The sequence below is a fragment of the Dasypus novemcinctus genome, chromosome 12 (assembly GCF_030445035.2).
Source record: "Dasypus novemcinctus isolate mDasNov1 chromosome 12, mDasNov1.1.hap2, whole genome shotgun sequence".
Classification (NCBI taxonomy): domain Eukaryota; kingdom Metazoa; phylum Chordata; class Mammalia; order Cingulata; family Dasypodidae; genus Dasypus; species Dasypus novemcinctus.
In genome coordinates this window covers 74,975,053-74,998,285 of record NC_080684.1, presented here as the reverse complement: position 1 = coordinate 74,998,285, position 23,233 = coordinate 74,975,053, and the positions used below count along the sequence as shown (strand labels likewise).

Genomic DNA, 23,233 nt, shown 5'->3' with positions numbered 1-23,233 from the left:
CCTGAAAATAACAATAATTTATTAATACCATCAAATACTCACACAATGCATACATTTCTAACCATCTCATAAATGTTTTATTTTACAGTTTGTGTGAATCATACAAATCAAGGATACATATTGCAATGGGTTAAAATAGCTCCTAAGTCTCTCTTAAAATGTAGTTTCACCTACATTTTTTCATTTTCCTTTGGAATTTCTTTGTTACAGGAATTGGAATTTTGTTGATTTCCTCTTTTTAATGAACTTTTAGCATGTGCTTTTGGTCTCTGTTTCTTGTAAATTCTTATAAGTACAGGCTTAATCAGATCCAAGATCACTTGTTTGTTTGCTTTTTTCCCCTCCCCCTGAGATGTCTCCCTTATCTGTCTGTTTGCTCATTGTTTTTGCTCATTGTTTGTGCTCCTTGTCTGCTCCTTATTTTAGCTCATTGTCTGCTTGCTGTTTTTTGCTCATTGCCTGTTGGTTGTCTGTGTGTTTTTTCTTTAGGAGTCATCAGGAACTGAACCCAGTCCCTCCCATGTGAGAGCAGGCATTCAACTGCTTGAGACAAATCCACTCCCTGCTTGTTGGTGATTGTTGTCTGCTCATTGTTTTTGCTCATGGTCTGCTCATTTTCTGTTCATTGTTTGTTTGTCTTCTTTAGGAGGCACTGGGAACCAAACCCGGGACCTCCCATGTAGAAGGCAGGCACTCAACTCCTTGAGCCACTCTGCTCCCTGTTTGTTTAGTCCTTTTTTTCTTTTTAATTTTAAATTTTTCATTTATTTCTCTCCCCTTCATCCCCCCATTGTCTGCTCTCTGTGTCCATTCGCTGTGTGTTCTTTTTTGTCCACTTTCATTCTTGTCAGTGGCACCAAGAATCTGTCTCTTTTTGTTGTTTGTCATCTTGCTGCATCAGCTCTCTGTGTGTGTGGCGCCACTCCTGGGTGGGTTGTGCTTTTTTGTGTGTGTAGGGCGGCTCTCCTTGAGGGGCATACTCCTTGTGCATAGGGCTCCCCTACACGGGTCAAGAAGCCCTGGGTTTGAACCCTGGACCTCTTATGTGGTAGATGGATACTCTGTCAGTTGAACCAAATCTGCTTCCCTGTTTAGTCTTTACAATATTAATACATGAGTGAGGATTTGTTTTTTCCATCTAGAAGAATATAATTGATCCTTTCCAAGAGAACTATGTCCCATGAAAAGAAACTTTTACCATGTGGGACAGAAAGGTAAACTTCCTCAGACACATGTCAGACAAAAGGTGCCTCACAAATGTATCAGTTTTCAGGTACATAAAATGGGGTTGACTAAAATAATAAACAATACATCATAAACTTATAAGTATGTAGCACATAAGGAGTTTGAAGAAGGGAAATCACTTTTACTGGAGTCGTCAGGACTAACCTAAAGGAGGTGAAAATTGTGGATTTACTTTAAAGTATGGTTAAATGAAAGTAGAGGGAATGAGCAGATGGAACATTCCATAGCACATGAATTGTATGAACAAAAACATTTAGCTGGGAAAGGGCACGGTGTGTTCAAGAGAAAGTGTAGACCAGTATCTTTTAAAAGTACACATGATGTGCATAAATGGCACATCAGATAGTTCTGAAATGATGTTTCAAACCATCTTGGTCCTTGGTTCAATTTAACCATGAGGTGTACCTTGGGTAAGCCATTTATCTTCTTTGGGTTTCAATTACTTTACCTATTAAAAAAGAGAGGTTGACTAGCTTAGGCTCTGTGATTCCTGGTAAAGTAAAATTTTTTAAATGTTGAATGAGGTAGTTTCTTATAAAGTTCAAAACCAAACTAACCAAACAATAACCTGACAACTACTATCATAATCATTTTTTAAAGTAAGTATATTTAAAAGTAGAAGAAGAAATGGAAGCAGTTCAAGTGAAAACAAATATGTCTTTTCTTGCTTGGAAAACATTAATTATCAAAGATTTGGCAGAAGCCCACAACTTCTAATTGCATGCAATTAGTAAATTGACATTTCAGAAAATGGCAGTGATGACAACCATATACTATAGTTAAATATCCTCCTACAAAGTAGTTGTTATGATGGATTGCTCTTCATCACTGGAAACACATCATCTTGTTTCTCTGTGAATTGTTTCTGCAGTGAGTCCTTAGAATTTATTTATGTGTGGTCAGAATCACCTACATTTTGATGTACAAATTTATTAAGATAGCTGGTCACTGAATGGAGAACAGATTTTTTTTTCATTATTAACAGAGCAACGGAATTGGGAACAAAACACAGTTCTTTGGAAATAGCTCAGAAATAAGTGGTTCCAAATATAATATTTATGGAAGAAATTAAGATAGGAAATATGGGTACAGAGATAGTTTACCAGTATATGGTTACATATGACTCACAATCAGAAAGGTATCGTCCCCAAATTACAATTACATGTTGATTTAGTTTCTTTTTAATTGAAAACTATAGATAGATTATCTTTTCATAAGGGTGTGGGCAATTTATGTTTTATTCCAGGCTGTATCCTCAGGATATAATAATTTGGTGGTGCCTAGGAGGTATTCAAAAAGCATTGTTGAGTAAATGAAAGATCTTCAGTATTTCAGTTATAATGGAGAGATTGCTTCTACCAAAGATTGGAAAACATTTCAGAGTTATGTTGTTCAATTGTCAGTACCTCCTAAAAAAAATACAAAAAAAAAACTAAAATTGAAATTATTTTTTCATTCTGATTAAAACTGAAAGGATTGTTCTGCAAAAAGATTGAATAAATTTCCAAGTTTTTGACACAATAAATTGGTTACATGTTCATTTAAATTTAGCTGCAAGTGTAAATTTGTCACTGCATCAGGTTTAACAAAAAGCTTTTTGAAGATTTGGTTAAAGATCTCTCCACTGGCAAAATATTTAGGAGAGAATTTTATCAATTTACAAATCACTCATTTATGAATAATAAAAGGAATTACTCTTTTAAAGAAAAAACTTTCTTTCAAGTTTATACATAAAGCAGAAAATCATTTGATCTCTTTGGAAAAGATAAAGCAAATATTTTAAACTACAATTGAGATAATTCTTAGAAGGAAAAAAATTAAGTTACTGGTAAAACTATTTGCAACGTTGATTTCTTTGTAAACATATCTTTTGTGATTCTGTACCCTTGTGTCCATTTTCAACTGTCTTTGCATTCCTTTTACTTCCTGCTAGGTCTAGACAAAGTGCCAAAGGAACTTCCCTCTGACACAACACTGCTGGACCTGCAAAACAACAAAATAACTGAAATCAAAGATGGAGACTTTAAGAACCTGAAGAACCTTCATGTAAGGACCTTATTTATTATTTACGTGCTTGTTTCTTTTGAGCTGTAACAAGGTATGGCTCAAAGTATTTTCAAAACAAAGCCTAGGTGAGGTCAAGCATATTTTATGGCAATAAAAAGGCACAGAGATGCATATTCATTAAATTCTCTTTTTTGTGGATAGTGAGGAGCAAAGCACCGTATTCATTAACCCCTAAAAAGTCACCTGATTTTCTTAAATCCAGTCCATATATCTTGAGTGTTTACTTTGTAAATATAATATTTATCTTCCTAACTAGATTGCACTTCAAGAGTGGAACAAAAAGCAGAATGGACTGATCTTAGTGTTATCTCATTTGTTTCATTTTTATCATTCATTTTCTGAGAGGTAAAAATTATCTCTGAAAGGCTCAAAGATTTGCACCAAGACGAAATGGAAAATTATCTGTATTTTATTCAGTGACCATAATTCCATCTTCAATAAAATATATATGTGTACCTTGGTTTAAATTTAAGAGTATGCATGCTGCTTCTATACATGTTTTAATGGTGATTTCCCTTACCTCTACTGTATTATATGAAACACTCACAGTCTACTAGTTAGGATTCCAGTAAGAAGCAGATGGCTCTCTCAGTAGGGGTTCATGGGATAGAATTTGCTGAAGGGACTGTTTACAAAAGGGAACAGGAACCAACAAGGCATTGTGAAGCACCAAAGCTGTTATTACCCCTAGTCTAAAGGAACAAGGGAGTCTCAGAGCCAGCTGAGGGGCTATTTTCCCACCTCTTGATTTCCTGTCAGTCTTTCCTATGACTGAATCTAGCTGGAAGCCAGCAGACAACAGCATCTGGGTGGTGCCATCGGCCGAAAGGACACTGTGAAGGGCAAAGAATAAAAATGACTGTAGTTTGAGGGAGAGCTTGCTGTAAATGGACAATGATCAACCCAATTGTTGGGGGTAAGCCCTGTTAAGGAAGCTTTCTGTTAGAGCAAATGAATTGTCTCTTCATGTAGGGCACTAGAATCCTTATGTGTTTTTTTTTTTCACCCTGTCCACATAGTCCCCTATATGTGGGATGAGTGTCATGTAGTTTTTTCCCCCAGAATATAAGAGCACATTTAGCATAAGTAAGTTAGACTTCACTGCCAAAAGGAAAGAATATAAACATCTCCCTCTGTCTGTCTTCTATTCTGGCCAAGCAACCCTTGAAGTATTCAGTCTGGTCCTGGGCAATGCATTTTTGAACATCCTGATAAGGGTGATTATGGGAATAAAGGATATGGAAATCCTATCCTACAGGCACAATTGAAGGAGAATCTGGATGTCTAAACTGAACAGAAAAAGGCACTAGAAGAATTATATTTATTTGCTTCAATATCAAGATGTTGGAATTATTTGAGCAAGTGGAAATTTTCAGGAAAAATATTTGTGTTCAACATTAAAAAATAATAACTTTTGAAGAATTAGAATTTCCAGAAAATGGAGAGACTGTTCTAGTGATGAGTAACCTATCTGTGAAAATTAGTTCACAGCTCTTTTAATAAATGTCATAAAAATATATGCTTAAAGTTGGGATCATGAGCACAATAAACTCTAAATTTATGCCTCTGTGTCTCTTCTAGTCATTGTAGAAAATAATTGAGGGGTATATTGTATAAGAACTGCCAATAAAATAGTAAAATGTAAATATACAAATAAATCATTTGACTACTATATATATTAGAATAAGAAATATAAATAGAAGGGGAAAATAATATAAAATAAACTGGTTGCAATATACTACACAGTTAATATGACCAAGACAAGACTCAGTTATTAACTTTCTGACAGCCAAGGTGAGAAAAGGAATAAACATTTATACTTCATAAGAAAATATACCAGATTTTGTAAGGAAACAGAGATTTTTCTGTATTACTTTAAGATTGGAACATTTAATAAAAATGATAGCATTTAATAAAATGCCATAGCTAATTTATTGAGGTGCCACACAGCATAAGAAAAATATGATGTAAGTAGAAAGTGTTAAGGACATGAAATAAGAAAAATCAGACATTGTCATACTTCAAGTTATATGTTAGTGTTTTGAGAGACCATGAGACAAAAGCATCTTATAGAATTAGCAGAATTTTGAAAGGCAAGAGGAAAGCAAAGAAATAAAAAAGTAAGTAACAGACAAATAAGGATACAGTCTTGCTAGACTGAAAGAAACAGACTGGAAAACAATGGAAGACAAGGCTTGAGCTAAAGGTCTCAGTTCTTGGGCAATGGGATCCATCTCCACTGATGAACACACTGATAACACATACTGGGCCCCAGCCTCTAGTCTACTGATGCCCACACTGATAACACATGCTGGGCCCCAGCCTCTACTCACCTCCTCTCCTTCATGTTAACTTTCACATTAATATTTCACTGGAAGAGAGCTGATAGTGATACCAACAAGGTTTTTCAGTGACCATTTAAATTATCATTGGACTAAGATTAAAGAAATGATTTTAAGAAGTGAATAACATTACTTTTGATAAATAACATATTTTTAAAACTTCCTTTTATGTTCATAAGTTACTTTTTTAAGGAAGGAAAACTTTCTTACTTTAATGCCAAGATCCGCATAATCTGAATAATTTGTTTAAAACTTTCTATTTCCTTAAATAAGAAATATCTAGGTCTGGGATGTTCTTATTGAATCTGGCATTTGTAACAATGTATTCTTTTTTCTATACAAGTCTCTTTCTAAGAACCGTTTTTAGGCAACCATTGTCTTGGTGCTCTCTTTATTTCTCTACTTCAAAGAATACACCAGAATAGAGTTTCTTAGAGCTTCCTACTGTAAAGAGGATGATAAACAGCTATTTTCTCTTACTCTTTCATTCATGGGTTATCATGCAAATCAACATTATAATTTAAGCTAGGAAAAGCACAAATGAAAGAGAAGGAAGGGGAGAAATGAAATTTAATGAGGATTAAAATAGAAAGGATTTAAAGAAAAGAAAAAAAAGAGTTATTTTCCCCCCCTCCAATAATTTTATCAGTTTACCACTGTGTGGTTCATTGTGCATGGTACATGTGGAAAAAGAGTAGTTGTTTTATTCTTACATATGGTAGGAAAACTACGTAATAATTTCATAAAATAATGGAAAAAATGAAGTATGGTATTGCCAACCTTCAATATGTTTCCTTTGAACATAGCTTCATAAATCTAAGAAGTTCTTTTAAAATTAAAAAGCAACAAAATTTGTCTAAAGCAAGCATTTGTTTAGTAACTATTATATGTTATGCACTGTTCTTAGTACTTTATCTACATTAGCCTAGTTAATCCTTATAACCACCCTTATGGGGCAGATGCTCCTAGTATCCCCTCTACACAGATAAGGAAAAACAGGCACAGAGAGGTTGTTATTGTTCATAGTAACACAAAAAATAGAGCTCAGGTTGAGATCTAAACTCAGGAGCAGTCTTGCTCGAATCTGTATACTAACAATTGCCTATAAATATGATAGTAACATAAAAGTCCTTAGAACAATACCTGGCCCAGTGTAAGCCCTACATAAGTGACTTGGGGGAAAAGTGTACATATTATTAAAACAGTCTGGTTCAACTTTTTTTTTCCTTAACAACTTTATTTCAAATTCACACACACACAAAAAGAACAGAAAAAGCAGATGAACATGTTATGGAAACATTCCTAATAAGTTCTTTTTTAGGCACATTTATCTCATCTAATTCCAATCTGTATAAATACGATTAAGCATTTTTTTCCTCTTCTTCATTTTTTTTCATTAATAAGACCTTGATTATGTCATTTATCTAATCTGTGTTCATCTGTATATCTTTCTGAATACTAGAGGAACAACTGAGTTAGCAGTTGGAATTACATGAGATAAAAGTGGTTCCAGCTTTCAATATAGATAAAGCAGATGTCCACATCATGTTTAATATATTTAATTATTTATTGATTTGATTTCAGAATTTTCCTTCATGGATGGAATTGAGGACCTGCTTTTTGTCTGTCATTAAGTATCCACCGTTTGTATGTGTGTACATATGTATATATAAATAAGGAGACCGTGTATCACAACACATTTTTCTCCAACTTTGTTCCTGACATTTAGATCCTCTTACGTAAAGGAACCACATCTATTTTTTTTTTCAGATTTCTTGCAATTCTCCAGACTTATTTTCTAGTCTCATGAATGGACTGCACATAGTAGGCACTTGTTCTATGTACATGGAAGGTTTTTGATTTAAATGTTGCTGTTTTTGTTTGCTATCTTCAGACATTGATCCTTGTCAACAACAAAATTAACAAAATCAGTCCTGGAGCATTTGCACCTTTGGTGAAACTGGAACGACTTTATTTGTCAAAGAATCAGCTGAAGGAATTGCCAGAAAAAATGCCCAAAACTCTTCAGGAGCTGCGTGTCCACGAGAATGAGATCACCAAAATACGAAAAGCTGTTTTCAATGGACTGAACCAGATGATCGTCATAGGTACCCGTATTCTTATAACTCTAAGACCAGGATTCAAGTTTCACCTTAAGGAATTTTAAGTAAGCTTTAGCTTCAGAAAGGTAAATTAGTTATAGCCTACATGCATTAAGCCTATCTGAATTACAGCAGCAAGTCCAAGAGAAGTAGGGTTTTGATTCTGTAAAAATGCCTTACAATATTTTTGTTCCCTCTCCTTGAGCATCTGAGAAAGTGGAGAAAGCTCTAGGGCTGAGTTATCCACCATAAGCCAATGATTCAGGATGAAATCAAGCAACACTTACAGATATTGGGGATACCTTTCCGTTGTGAGGATGTGTTGTGTTCTAAAATGTTAAGTCTTTGGCTTTAAAATTATGTTATGTCTTTCTATATTTGCAGTAAACAATTGTAATTTTATAATAGGTTTGCAAAAATACTAGATGTAAATTCTTTAACATCATTTTATAGCACCTTAGGAAAATTATAGCTTAAGCATAAGGTATGCTGTGGGACCACTTACATTTGTTGATTTCAGGGCATACCTGTGCATGCACCTGAGATAATTTTGCTGTTATTGTTTTTGCTACTGCTGTTTCTTTGTTTTGATGTTTGTTGTTGACTTTATCAAGAAGGTTTTTACCCCACTTTGCCACGCTATGAGGAACATACCCCTTATTATCTCTTGTGCTTTTCATTCATGTTGTTAATAACCCAGCTTTCTGGTAGATTCCTTGTGGAGACAGACATTATTTTGATTCGTAATATCCTAAAATTGTTCTTTAAAAGAATTGCACTTATTTCATTCACAGAACTGGGAACCAACCCACTGAAGAGCTCAGGAATTGAAAACGGAGCCTTTCAAGGAATGAAGAAGCTCTCCTATATCCGCATCGCTGACACCAACATAACTTCCATTCCTCAAGGTGATAGAAAAATTTCCAAAGCACTTTGAAAATCTAAATCCAAAGGCTTTGACATTTCAAAAAATTGTTTGGGAAATTTGAATTGTGGCTCGAGTGGCCAACTTTATTTCCAGTAAATTCTCTAACCTGGGAAGTGTTTCTGCCAAGCCTGAGTGACCACCAGCTGATGGAGGCTCCTGGAGAGTGGCTGGACTCCTTTGCTTACACAGTCACTTCTAAGATGTAATGGAATGTGAAGCAATGTTTACATTATGGAATTGTGATATTACAGAGAAAAAAAGCACAGTTTTAAAAAGTAGAGTGCTTTAGTTCTACTTTGCAAAAAGAAAAAAAAGATACATGAAAGTACCTCTGAAATCATGCCAATTTTTACTTTGGGTCCCCAATCCCTTACTGAATTCCTTTTCATCTTTGGGCATTCCAGTCATTCCTAACTGAGGAAGGGGAGCCACAGTGGCCACCGCTCTTTTTTAATGGTGGTGCTGGTGTGTTTGCAGTCAGGAGTGTGGATTTGGGAGTCATTTTACTTGCACTCATTGGCTCAAGGAATTGGGCAAGTAATTCAATTTTTTTGCCTCACTTTTTTTTTTAAAGAATTATTTAGAGAATTGCCTGGCATGCAGATAAGTAATGAATTAACATTACCTCCTAATATTCATTTGAAATGTTTTGAACACTCACTTAGGTAATGAGCCACTAAAGATAGGCCAGTGAATAAGACATAAGCCTGCCTTCAAGGAGTTTACAATCCATAGCAAAGCTGACAGGTAAAGGCAATCACCACACTGTGTAAGTGTGGTCTTGGGGGTAGGTTCACAGTGCGAGAAGATACCCAGAAAAATACCTTTGAGAAGCATGAAATACTTCAAACCATCAATAAGAAATTCCTCTAATTTGCACATTTTCCCTGCCCCAGATTTTTCAGTCTCAAAAAAGCCTCTCTACATTTTCTAGTTCTCCTTAATCTGTCATTTTCTCAACTTAATACCTTTTTCTTAGACTGAATACAAAATGTAGGCAACTGGTACCTGCCCACAGAAAACAATAATTATCCTTCATTGTATTTCCACAAACCTTCAACTCCTGAGAGTACATCTTTTGGAGAATGCTTTCTTACAATCCCTTGTCCCCTACATGATCTTTTGACTGCAGAGGGACTTTTGATGTCTGAATTCATAATAGCAATGACTGGTAGTGACAGATAGTAGGTAGATAGATAGATAGATAGATAGATAGATAGATAGATAGAAAGATAGATAGATAGATAGATAGACAGGTGATAGATAGATGGACAGAAAAGTGATTTCTAGTTTACAAAGTACTTTCATGTTGGGTCTCCAATTTTCTGCATGTTCTAGTAAGTGATCTTTTTTATTCCCAATGCAGCAATTTTGTATACATAGACATATACGATATATAAAAATATGTACATATATATACAAAAGGATAAGGGGTAGGTAGTGTTACTTTCTGTATTTCACAGATGATGATACATGACCACTTATGAAATCTCTTCCCTAAATTCATCTAGCTGTAAGAGGTGAAGGAGCTGGAGTTTAAAGCCAATGTCTCTATTTCACCCTGCCATGTCACTTATGCTGAGTATGGTGTTTGATTTTGCTGTCTCCTTTAATACATCTGCCAATTTATCCATCAGTAACACACTTCATCATTTAGTGATCTGTTTTCCAGTATTTCCTTTTCTCTCCCCTGAGTTCTCCTTGTCATCATCTCTAACTTGCTTTTATTAACTACCAGTTAATAATATAAAATTATAACACAGTACATTGAGCCTTATTGAGTGCTTAGTATTGTGTTAAATATTTTTCATAGATTCTTTTATCTGATTGCCAAAACATTTGTATACAGTAGGTTTTATCATTCCCTATTGCATGAGTGAGCAAAATGAGGTTTAAGGAGGTGAAGTAAATTGTGTTAAAGGTCTCAGAGCTAGGAAACGGTAGAACTGGCATCGCGCCGGGCTGATAACATAGCTCATGTCTTTAACCATTTCATTCTACTGCCTTCTTAAGTCCACCCTCCTCTGTATATTTATGCCTATCTAATATATGAGACCATCTTTTTTGGGCTGGGACCCATATACCTGAATATCTACCAACCTCCCAGCAAGTATTAATTTCCACATGCTCTCTGCCATCCCTCATGAAAACGGAAAGGCAATAGAGGATAATATAGAGCTTTGAATTAGTGTGGGTTTTCTCAGAAAAACAGAACCAACAGGATTTATATGTATATGTATATACATATATATATATATATGTATATACACACACACATATATACCTCATTGAAGGAGCTGGTAAGTCCGAAATCTGTATGGGAGTCTGATGGGCTAGAAATTTGGAGAGGTGTGAATGTTGCAGTCTTGAGATAGAATTTCTTCCCCTCAGGGAAGCCTCAATGTTTTACTCTTAAGAACTTCATCTGATTGGAATAGGCCTACCCACATTATCCAGGGTAATCAATCACCTTTACTTAAAGTCACCTGGATGTAGATGTTAATCACTTCTACAAAACACCTTCATAGGGACTTCCAGGCCAGTGTTTGACCACCCAACTGGACACCATACGCTAGCTGGGTGTCACACAAAATTAACAATCAAAGGTTATAGCATCATTCCCTAGTGTTACAATCTAGGGGAGAGCCTGAGTCAGCCAATTAGATATTGTGCAACTTTAGGCTAATTATTCAGTATCTCTAAAACCTCAGGGTTTTTGTTTTTGTTTTTGTTTTCGTTCTAATCTGCAAAATGGAGGTATTATGGGTAGCTATCTTCTAGAATTTTTGTGAGGATTTATAAATATAAGGCTTATAATGTAGAAACACAATACTCAGCCCAAGATAAGCTCTCAATATATTTAGCTTAAAAGAGAAAATGAAAAAAAAAACACACTAGAATACAGATTCTTTGGCTAAATGCCACTGTGGCAAAGGCTTTTTATCATTTGCCTGCCTCTTTCTGTCATATGGCAAATATTTTATTCATAGTATTCACAGGCACACTTCCACCTAGCTATGTCTTTCCTGTTGGGAAAGTGACACTTCATAAGGGGAGATATTTGGAAGCCTTATATAAAACTGATAGATGTGATGATAATCAGTGAAGCAGAGGCACTGTTTAATGTTTATTTATTTTTTAATCTTTTTGGGGTCATAGGGAAGAAAGGATTCATATTCAATTTACTTTATCAAATACTCAATTACTCTATTTATGGAAGTATTAGAAGAATTTACATCCATTTATTCTCAGAAGAATCAAGTGGTTGAAATTCCTAATTTTCAGAGTGACTATTCCCCAGATTTATTCATAAGAATAATGCAAGTGTTTTTTTTTTATTTTCTCATTTCCTCTAGTTAGGAACTATTTTAATTTCCCTTGGCCATCTGAATATAATCCCTGCTCAGTAACCAGATAACCTACCAAATTTGTAACTGCTTTGAATCACTCTTTCCTCATCCATGAAGGGGGTTAATAACCAATAATTTATACATTGAGAAAATTAAATGAGCTAAGTTATGAAACATGCCAAGCTAAATACCTAGCCAACAAATCCTATTACCATAGAGAAACTAATAACCATTTCAATTAACAATGTACTAAACTTTTACATTAGATACTATCAGCAGAATTTGGTGAGATATAATGAAAGTTTCAGACCAAAAATAACCTGTGATTTTCTTATTTTGTATCCTTATGGACAATAACCAAGATTTTGAGCCAATCAGATGTTAGTTATACACGTAACCAATTTATTATTTTCTTTGTAGCTTTTGCACTCCTTGTAAGTGGAACAATATGCTGCTTAAGAAGCTATATGAAAACATGATATATCCTCAGATAGCAAAAGCAAATGAAAATAAAATATTTAAACTTTTATATTTACGTTACTAAATCTTTGGAAATTATAGCCACTCAAGAAGTACTGCCCTGAGATTTAGAGGACACTTTGGTTTTAAAATTATCTCTCCAGGTGTCTACATATGGCAGATCACTTGAGCATAGGCCTCTGCACTCCTTTTTTAAAAAGAAGTCCTGATTTAAAAGTTCTAAGAAAGCTTAGCTATTTCTTCATTATCTGTGTGGCAGAAACACTTGATGTGTTCATGGAAAACTCAATTAGGGGCTACAACCTGAGCAGTACATCAGTGTAAATTACTGATGATGCTTATTAATGAATACTCTGGTTATGTACATCGTAGGCTTAACTTATAAAAAGCCTCTTTATTATAGTTCAAGTGCTCATCTCCCCATTTCATTATCTTCGATCAAAGGCAGTATTAGCTCATTAACACCGGTGGAAGAGTATAATGAGACTCAGAGTTTGAGTGTGAATGCTACCGTTTTATGCTGGTAACTGCTAGGACAAAAATTTACTACATAATAAACATGGGTTCATGTTATTGTTGAAGTCATGTGGCAGAAAAGTTTCGATAGCTCACACTACTTCAAAAAGCATGAATTATGAAGGGATTGAAGAAAAATATAGAAGTCCATATTAGATTCTTTACAACAATGTCTTTTAAAAAATTAATGGTGTTTGTCCTCATTAGGACATTCTGCATTCTATACTTAAAGCATTTATTAGCATCTTGTATTTCCACATTCCAGGTCTTCCTGCTTCCCTTACTGAATTACATCTTGATGGCAACAAAATCACCAAAGTTGATGCAGCTAGCCTGAAAGGACTGAATAATTTGGCTAAGTAATAATATTTTATGACATTCTATCAGTACAATGGTTAGATATATTAGTCTTTACATGCTCAATATTTGAAACCTGATGACAGGTTTTTAATTGTGACACATTTACCTTGTTGTAGTTTTTTCTAACCATCTCAAACATCAAAATTGTCCAAGATGTCTTGAAAATCAATTCAATGAAATAGCATACCAACTCACAACCTACAAGATGAACCTCACATTTTATGACTACTATATTGTTTTTAGATTAATTAGGATATATCTGATGTACAAGGTGCTTGATTAAATCATCATGCTCATTCAATGTATTCTAACAATCAAACAGAAAATTAAGTAAGTTATAACAGAGTATCCAAAACTTGAAAATATGTTAAAGTTAAAGCTAAATTAGAGACATGGAAATAATGGCAATCCCACCGGATAGTATCAGAATAGTTAGGATGAGATTCTCTAACCCCCTAATTCTCTGCAGAATTTAAAATAAAAAGTCTCTGAACATTTATTGTGAGCCAAAAAATATACTCTTTTCTTCTGGCTCTTCTTAACTTTTTTCCCCCTTTTATAAATAATCACTAATGCCTATCCTAGTTTCTAGCATAACATCAATCTTTCTGAAGTTATAATCTGATTAAGTAATAAGAGGAGAATGCTGGCAAAACTCTTTCCAATTGTCTTCAAAGAACACCCAATTCTTGACCCACACATGTTGCTGAATGTTCCTACAGAGAATCACAGTATTGTGCCAAACTGGTTCATTTTCTTTTCATGTATAATTACATGGTATATAAATAAAAGTATATCCTTGTATCTTTGAGAAACACTTAAGACCAGATAGGAGAATAATGCAGCTTTTTCCACTTGTGTTATTTTCCAAGATCCAGTGGATGGTGAGGCCTGATGGTGAGAGTAAGCTTGCCATTTAGCTATAACAAATTCCTCTGGTGTCTTAAATAATAAGAAACCCTTCATCTAGAGTTACTTAAATTATAGTCTCTATTGTAGAAAACATTTTTCATAACAGTGGTATTATATATTATATAACTCTTTATTAGGTCCCTCTAGTTGTAGAAAAATGTAGATAGATAAGTCACATTGTTTATTCTGTAGAACTGGTTTTATAATATAAATGATGATGGTGGTGATGATGATGAAAGGATAAACAATATTCTAAAGTTCTAAAATATATTAAATTATTCAAAGTATTTGTGCTTTTTTAGTTAAAAAAGTTCATTTTACCCAGAAAGTGGTAAGAATGTTTTGACATTCTGCAATGTATTATTGATGTTACATGCTTTGTGTCAAAAAGAAGCATAAAGAGCGAATAGACTTCTAAAAAGCCAATAGAAATTCAGATTTCTCTCCAAGTGGATTTCTGAATTCCACTCAGTAAATTAGAGCAGATTGCCTCATTGGCTAGGCAAACTTTTCCAACTCCTGAATTTATCTAACACGTTTCTTTTAAGAGTCAAATCTAAAGAAATATGTCTATTAAACCATCAAATCCTTATGTTGTTTGCTCCTCACTGATTTTGGAACATGAGAAGTATTTTGGTGCCAAAACTCAAAACTGTGAAAAGAAGAAAGCAGCAGTCACTGATGCCATAACCTTGTTGCAGGACAATTGTTCCAGTTGATGATTAGCAACAAGTAGAGAGAAAAATAATATCTGTCCTCTTCCAAATGAAAAATAGACAATTGCTTGACTTTCAAAGTGAGCCAAAGTAACAATACTATTCCTTTTAATTCTCTCTCAAATGAATTTACTGTATTCATTACACATGAGAGCAAGTTCAACAGCTCTTTACTGAGCATGTCAAACATCATGTTAGTTCTGTACATACAAGAGTCATTATTCTCAAGAAACTTACGTTCATTATGGAGAGGTTCTCAAATACCCAGCCCTTTAAGACACAGCCCCTTAAGTTTTACAAGAGAGATGACAGCAGGATGGTTTCTGAGCATTTAGGAGGGCCCCCTTTCTAGTCTGTTAGTGTCTGAGGAGTCTCAAAGAAAGCAACTGAGTTGAGACCTTAAGAATAAAAGGGCTCTATCTGGACTCAGAGAGTTGGAAAAAGCACTCCAGCAGGCAGAACAGAATGTGCAAATTCACAAAGGTACTTTGTATATTGGCTTGATGATTCACACACTTGTAATAAGGGCATCCATGGACAGCGTATGGATTAATGTCTTCTTCTGTTGCAGATTGGGACTGAGTTTCAACAGCATCTCTGCCGTCGACAACGGCTCTCTGTCCAACGCACCTCATTTGAGGGAACTGCACTTAGATAACAACAAGCTTGTAAGAGTGCCTGCTGGTTTGGCAGAGCATAAGTATATCCAGGTAATAAGGTGTCCCTAAATATGGTGAAGAATATCCAGAGAGCAAACCTTCCCTGCCGGGACACTAGGAGGCAGGAAACTGCTTAGATTTCTTTATGCAGAGAGCTATTTCGATCTTTTGACATAAATATTAATTCTGATTTTGTGGAAAACATGTTTAAAATATTAATCTTTCTCTCAGTAAGGATTATTAGCTTAAACTTAATATAATGCTTGCTGCCAAAATGTAGTATCTTTTATGAAGCTTCAAGTCATGGATCAACATTACTAGTCAGGAGTGGTTGGACAAAATGATCTCAATAACTCATGATACATAGATATGGGATAAAATAGTTTAAACTTTTAGCCTCAGCAGATGTCATATAGCTCAAAAGGGAATGGTTAGTTAATAGTGTGGCTGAATTTACAGAAATTATCAAGATATAATACATTAATACATATAAGTTATGATTCAGTGGTCTATTGTGGTAATAAGCTTTGAAGTCTGTCAATATAAAAATGTAAGGTATGTTTTTGAGTTTAAATAGGGACAATTTCATTAATAACAAGAATCCAATTATTACTTTGAGGAACTAGAAAGTTATTCAATTTTTAAATAATATGCTTATCAATAAGCTTTTTGTTTCTTAATTCTTAATTAAGTTTTCAGGTTAATTTTAAAGACCATATTTAGATTTTATTTATTGGGAAATGTATATAATTCTATCATTGTAATTCAATTCAGAAACTATTTTTTAACACTGTCATATAGGTAAAATCATTTTATTAAGTTACCCTTTTGGTAATTTAGTATCTAAGCTGCTTTGTATGGGTTCAAGCTAGAACCATCTTTTTTTTTTTTTTAGATTTATTTATCTCCCCTCCCCTGCCCCAGTTGTCTGTTCTCTGTGTCTATTTGCTGCGTGTTCTTCTTTGTCTGCTCCTGTTGTTGTCAGAGGCACAGGAATCTGTATTTCTTTTTGTTGCATCATCTTGTTGTGTCAGCTCTGTGTGTGTGTGGCGCCATTCTTGGGCAGGCTACATTTTCTTTAGCTGGGAGGCTCTCCTTATGGAGTGCACTCCTTTTGCGTGGGGCTCGTGGGGCTCCTCTATGTGGGGACACCCCTGCATGGCATGGCACTCTTTGCATGCATCAGCACTGCACATGCGCCTGCTCCACATGGGTCAAGGAGGCCTGGGGTTTGAACCGTGGACCTCCCATGTGGTAGACGGAAGCCGTAACCACTGGGCCAAGTCTGCTAGCCAGAACCATCTTTATTTCTGCTGTCAACAATGTCAATACATTCCTGATCTCTTTTCTGTCAAGTTGTGACTAATGCTCCAAATTGAATTCACATTACAAAATTTACATTAGCTAGATTCCATTAGTTTCTAAAGTATATGACAGAAGATGAAATTTAAAGACATTTTATTTCATGCTGTTTTCTTCCCAGTGGGTGTGTTGGTGAGTAGGTAGGGTTCGAAGACACAAGTGAAATCAGCATGCTTTAAAGACCTCATAAGAGTAGCTATCATGGTCATAATTTTTGTTGTTTTTCTCAGCCCAATCATTTTCAGCCTCTTGAACAATATTTTTCAAATTTCAGGACACATAAGTAGGTTCATGAAATTAGTTTAATGGGTTCATTAGCCATATTGAAAGAGTGGAATGGAGGGGGTTAGATTAAGATAGCATAACACAAGGAAGGAGGAAGAAGCGGGGGAAGGAGAGGGAGGGAAAAAGAAGGTGAGGAGAGGAAAGGAAAGGAAGATCAGAGTCAGAGTAACTATTTCATAAAAGTTTAGTTTCATATGCATAAGCACATATATGCTGAGCTTCAATATATAATGTATTTCCTATGGGTCACAGAGAATAAAAGTACAAAACCTGCTATTCTGGAGTGTATGCTGAAGCTCAGCAAATCTCATGGGCATTTGCACAAGTTCTCATGTTCAGAATTATTTTGGGCTTGGTTTAAAGCTCTGCTGTCATTACCTTTAAATACTGAATAATTTTTAAACAAGAGGCCACACATTTTCTTTTGCCCCTAATTTGGCTCTAATTGACCCCACAAATTTGGTCATTTTTCCATCTCAATTGATTACCCAGGTATCCATTGTACCTTCTTTCCCAGAGGGTCCAAGACATTTCACCTACTCTATTTTCCTTTATTTTTTAAAATGTCTTTTTAATTTTAGGCATACCATTGAATGAATTTTAATAAAATTATGTAGCTGTAAAACCTCACCTTAACCTAATTTTAAGTGTTTAAGAGGGATATTCCAAAAATATCCCTCCTGCCTGTTTGTGGTCAGTTCTTACTCTCATCCCCACAACAGGGCATCATTAATCTGCTCTCTGTCTCTCTATATTTGCCTTTTCTAGAATTTATCTTTAAATAGAATGGCATACCATTTACCAATAAAAATGGCATGCTACAGTATGTATCTTTCATGTTTTTAGCCTAATGATTTTGAGGTTCACCCATATTTTAGTGTACCATTATTATTCGTAAATAGTATGCCATTGTGTGGATATAGATATTTGTTCAGCAGTTGATGGATATTCGGATAGTTCCAGTTTTTGTCTGTTATGAATAATGCTTTTATGAATATTTACCTGAGTCTGTGTGATTATGCATTTCATTTTTCTTTAACTGATAATCAGGATGGAATTGCAGAGTCATAGAGCAAATTTATGTTTAATTTTTAAGAAACTGCCAAATGGAATATACCATTTGACATTCCTACCAGCACAGCATGATGTTTCTAGTTTTTCTACATCCTCACCAGCACTTACTGTCTGTCTCTTTTATTAAAGCCACTCTTATCTGTGCGTAGTTGTTACTCATGCTTTTCATTTGCATTTGCCTAATGACTAATGATATTGACTATTTGTTCACATGCTTGTTAATCATTTTGCACATCTTCTTCTGTGAAATGTCTTTTCAAGTCTTTGGTTCATTTTAAATTGAGTTATTAATCTTCTCTTTTTTGAGTTGTAAGAGTTCTCTCTATATGCTGGATACAAATCCTTTATTAGATATATGAATTGTGAATATATTTCCCCAGGCAGTAGTTTATCCTTTTATTTTTTAATGATATCATTACAATTAAGAAATGTTAACCTTTATTAACTCCAATTTGCCATTTTTTAATGTATCATGCTTTTGTTGTTGTATCTAAGAACTCTTTGCCAAACTTCTAGAAATTTTATACTTTTAACTCTTACAATTAGGTCTATAACCCATGCTTGAGTTAATCTTAGTATTTAGTGTGATCTATTCACCTTTTTGCACTTGGATATCTGAATTGTCTGAGCACCAATTATTGCAAAGACAATCCTTTCTCCAAATGAATTGCCTTGCACCTTTGTTGACCATAAATGTCAGGATTTACTTCTGTACACTCAATTCAATTGCATTAATCTATATGTTTATCCTTATGCCAGTAACATACATTTTTATTATTGCAGCTTTTAATTTAGTTATGAAATTGGGAAATGTAGGTCCTCCAACTTTAAAAATGGCTATTCTGGGTCCTTTGTATATCCATATAAATTTCAGAATCAGCTTGGTCATTTCTGTAAAAAATATATTTATAGTCTGATAGGAATTTGATACTGATCGTATTAAATCTATAGATCAATTTGAGGAGAACTGCCATTTTAACAATATGAGTCTGTCAATTCACAATCATGGAATAATTGTCTATTTAGATTTCTTTAAATTCTCTAAGCAATGTTTTGTCACTCTCAGTGCACAAGACTTGAGATTCTTTAGTTAAATTTATTCCTAAGTATTTAATTCTTGTGAATGAATGGTTTTCTTTATTTCATTTTTGGATGGTTTATTGTTCTTATATAGAACTACAATTGTTATCTGTATATTGGTTGACTATCCTGCTACCTTAATGAACTTGATTTTAATTGTAGTAGTTTTTGTGGATTCCTTGTTATCTATATGCAAGATCATGTCATCTTCAAATACAGATAATTTTATTTCCTTTTTCCACATGGATCCCTTTAATTTCTTTTCCTTTTCTCATTGATCTGGCTGAAATCACCAGTAAAAGTCATTGGTGAGATTGGACATTTTGCCTGGTTCCCTATTTTGTGAGTGGGAGGGCAGACATCCAGTCTTATGTAATTAAATAGGATGTTAGTTGTAGGTTTTTGTAGTTGCCCTTTACCAAGTTGAGAAAGTTTCCTTCTATTCCTACTTTATTAAAAGCTTTTTATCAATATGTATTTGATTTTTTAAAAATGCTTTGTCTGCATCTATCAAAATGATCACATGGTTTTTGTTTTTTATTGTATTAATATGGCCTATTACACTGATTCATTTTCGGATGTTAAGCCAACCTTGCATCCCTGGAATAGATCCTGCTTGGCCATAGTGTGTAATCTTTTTGTATATTGTGGAATTCAGTTTGCTAATGTTTTTGTCTTTATTTATGAGAGATATTTATCTGTAGTTTTCTTATCAAGTTTTTGGCTGGCTTTTGTATTAGAGTAATACTGGCCTCGTAGAATGAGTTGTTAATTCACTTTCTTTTTTCATACCTACTAATGCTAGCTTTATGTCTTGACGTTTTTTCTCTCACCTTCAAAATTGGCCATAAACTCTCACCAAGCACCCTTTCTTGTTAAACACAGATAGGAAATAGAGGATGAGAAATTTCAGAAAATAAATTTTCAACATTTAAGGATAAAAAAATCCTCAGGTATTGCCTTGACTTTGTTGTTCCTCATTTCAGTTCTTATATGACATATTTTATTTGCCTTCTAAACACCCTTTTTTTTTTTGAGGTACTAGGGCTGGGGATTGAACCTGTGACCTCATATGTGGGAAGCCAGCACTCAACCTCTGAGCCACATCAGCTTCCTCTGAATTGTCTTTTTCATTTGTTTTGCTTGATGTCTGTCTGTGTTTTTTTCAGGAGACACTGGAAACCGAACCCAGGACCTCCCATGTAGGCTTGAGCCACATCTGTTCCCATGACCCCTTTTTTAATGAATGCACTCTTCACTATCATATAGGCAAGGATGGTCTATTAGATGGAGCAACATTTCAAGTCTTTTAAAGAAGGGCCCCATAGAGCTTTTACTAGCTCACTTAAGAAAATGTTGGTTCAGCATTATAATCTGGCCATGGCTATATGATCTTGAACAAGTTGCTTCTTGGTCTTCAAAATTCAAATGTGCTAAATGGGTGTAAAAAATGATTTCTAAGTTTCTTTTTTCAGTCTGAAATTTAGCGACTCTAAGAAAACCTATGTTCAAACTACTACAATCATAAATATAATTATAAACTACATTTCAGAAAAAAAAATCTAAAAAACTAGAGTGTTGTATTTGAAGGGTACAAATTTATCACATAGAGTAAATTTTTGTTAACTCTTCCTAAATCAATTTATTCCAAACTCCATAATACTCAAGTATTTCTTGGAGTTTGGGATTCTTTATTTTGTTTCCAACACTGTGTAATCTCTCCTATTTTTCACTAAACACATTACTTCTCCCATTCTATACAATTTCATTACAAGACCTAGTGTTTTAATTTTTCCCTGGGAACATAATATTCCATGTAGAACCAACATGTGAAGCAACCATGATTCATTCATTGATTCATTCAGTCAACACGTATTTATTGAGTACCTAGTCTTTTCCACCAGACATTGGAGAAACAGACATGAACAAAACAGAACAGGTTCCTGCCTTCATGGAGCTTTTATTCTGTGGAGGGAAAAAGGCAATAGGCAAATAACTAAATGAATACATAATATGTTAGGTAGTGATCCTTAGTTCAGTGAATGAAAGAATGAGGTAATCAGGGAAGGCTTCTCTTAAAGGGAAATGAATTACGTAAGGCAGGAATCTTGGGAGAAAATCATGTCAAGTTGAAGAAACTGTAATTGCCAACCTGAGGAGGGACCATGTTTTGTGTATTAGGGAAACAGTAAGTAGACCAGTGTGGTTAGATTGAACAGTGATGGGAGATGAGTTCAGAGCAAAATGATGTCAGCTCATGTAGGATTGCATCCCGCTAGATCTTGGACTTTTATTCTGAGTGGGGTGGGAAGCTACTGAAAGGTGAAGGCAAGGAAGCTACAAAAGTTACCTTATTTTTAAAAGAAATTGCTTTAGGGCAAAAAGAAAAAAAAAAGACTTTAGGAAGACAAATGTGGAAACAGAAAGAACAATTCTGCAACAATCCAAGCAAGAGATGATGGGGCTTGGATAAGGTTGTAGGAGTAGACATGGGGAGAAGAGACCAGACTCTGGGCACCTTCTGAAGTATGAGCCAGTAGGATTAGTTTCTGGTAGGTTATAGAATGTGAGAGAAAGGAGGGGCCAAGGATAAGGACAAGGTTTTATCTGAGCATCTGGAAAGATTGAGATGTCATTTACTGAGATGAGGTAGCATAAGAAAGGGAAACTTAAATTTGGAAAGGAAAGATAAAATCAAATATTTGGTTTGAGAGAGGTTAAGGTATTCAAACTGAAGGTAGGACTATTGTTAGAAAATTGAAGGATTTACATGAAGTATAATTAGAGAAAAATAATCACTTTCAATTATTCCGTGCTGCAGGTTGTCTACCTTCATAACAACCAAATCGCTGCAGTTGGATCTAATGACTTCTGCCCACCTGGATACAACACCAAAAAGGCTTCTTACTCAGGTGTGAGCCTTTTCAGCAACCCGGTTCCATATTGGGAGATCCAGCCAGCCACCTTCCGATGTGTCTATGTGCGCTCGGCCATACAGCTCGGAAACTACAAGTAACTCCCAAGAAAGCCCTCAATTTTATAACCTGGCAAAATCCCATTAATGTCATTGCTAAAGAAAAATGAAAGCTAGATACTGGAAACTAACTGCAATGTGGATGTTTTCCCCACATGACTTATTTTGCATCAAGCCAAATATGCAGTTTAAATAATTGCCTAATAAAAAAATTATTTTGCCTGCCATTTTCAGAATCCTTTTTTGGAGTTTTTGTTGATGTTAACTGAGCTACGACAGATATTCTTATATCACTAAATGTAAAATTTGGAGTGAATATGTATATGTCAACAATTTGTTAAAGCTGTTTTATTTTTAATTTCCAGAAGGAATCAAATAAAAGAATATCAATATTATGTAATTTTTAGGCCATTTAGCTCTTTTGACATAGAGTCAAACTTTAAACCCTCGCTCTGTATTAATCTCCATTATTATTGGAAAGCCTCATTTGAATGTGTGAATTCAATACACGCTATATTCATTTTTTACTAATGTCACTATTTTGGAAATAAATAAATTCAAAAGTACATTCAAAATTACTATTGCATAAAAGCTTGATTGTAAGTCTTCCCCAACTCAGTTTTCTGAAGAGAGTGGACATTACTTCATTGACAAAAACAACATCTTTTCAAGTCCTTGGCATTTCTTTTACCCCTGTCCTTTGACTTTTAAGTATGGTAACTTATATTCTCTATGTTCAATGTTAAGTGTGTAGAGAACCAATGCAGTCATTCTCTTTTTT

At 34.6% G+C, this 23,233-nt stretch overlaps 1 protein-coding gene across 2 annotated transcripts in view; it reads left to right on the top strand.

Moving 5' to 3' along the window:
- Positions 1 to 23,030, top strand: part of DCN (decorin) — a 36,027-nt gene extending 12,997 nt beyond the window's left edge. For both annotated transcript variants that reach the window (XM_004459822.5, XM_004459823.5), the window contains exons 3-8: positions 3,179 to 3,291; positions 7,549 to 7,762; positions 8,551 to 8,664; positions 13,296 to 13,389; positions 15,590 to 15,728; positions 22,300 to 23,030. In XM_004459822.5, coding sequence (XP_004459879.1) covers positions 3,179 to 3,291; positions 7,549 to 7,762; positions 8,551 to 8,664; positions 13,296 to 13,389; positions 15,590 to 15,728; positions 22,300 to 22,494 — 869 coding nt within the window. In that variant the 3' untranslated portion in view covers positions 22,495 to 23,030. The remainder of the gene's footprint in view (positions 1 to 3,178; positions 3,292 to 7,548; positions 7,763 to 8,550; positions 8,665 to 13,295; positions 13,390 to 15,589; positions 15,729 to 22,299) is intronic.
- Positions 23,031 to 23,233: the final 203 nt, after the last annotated feature.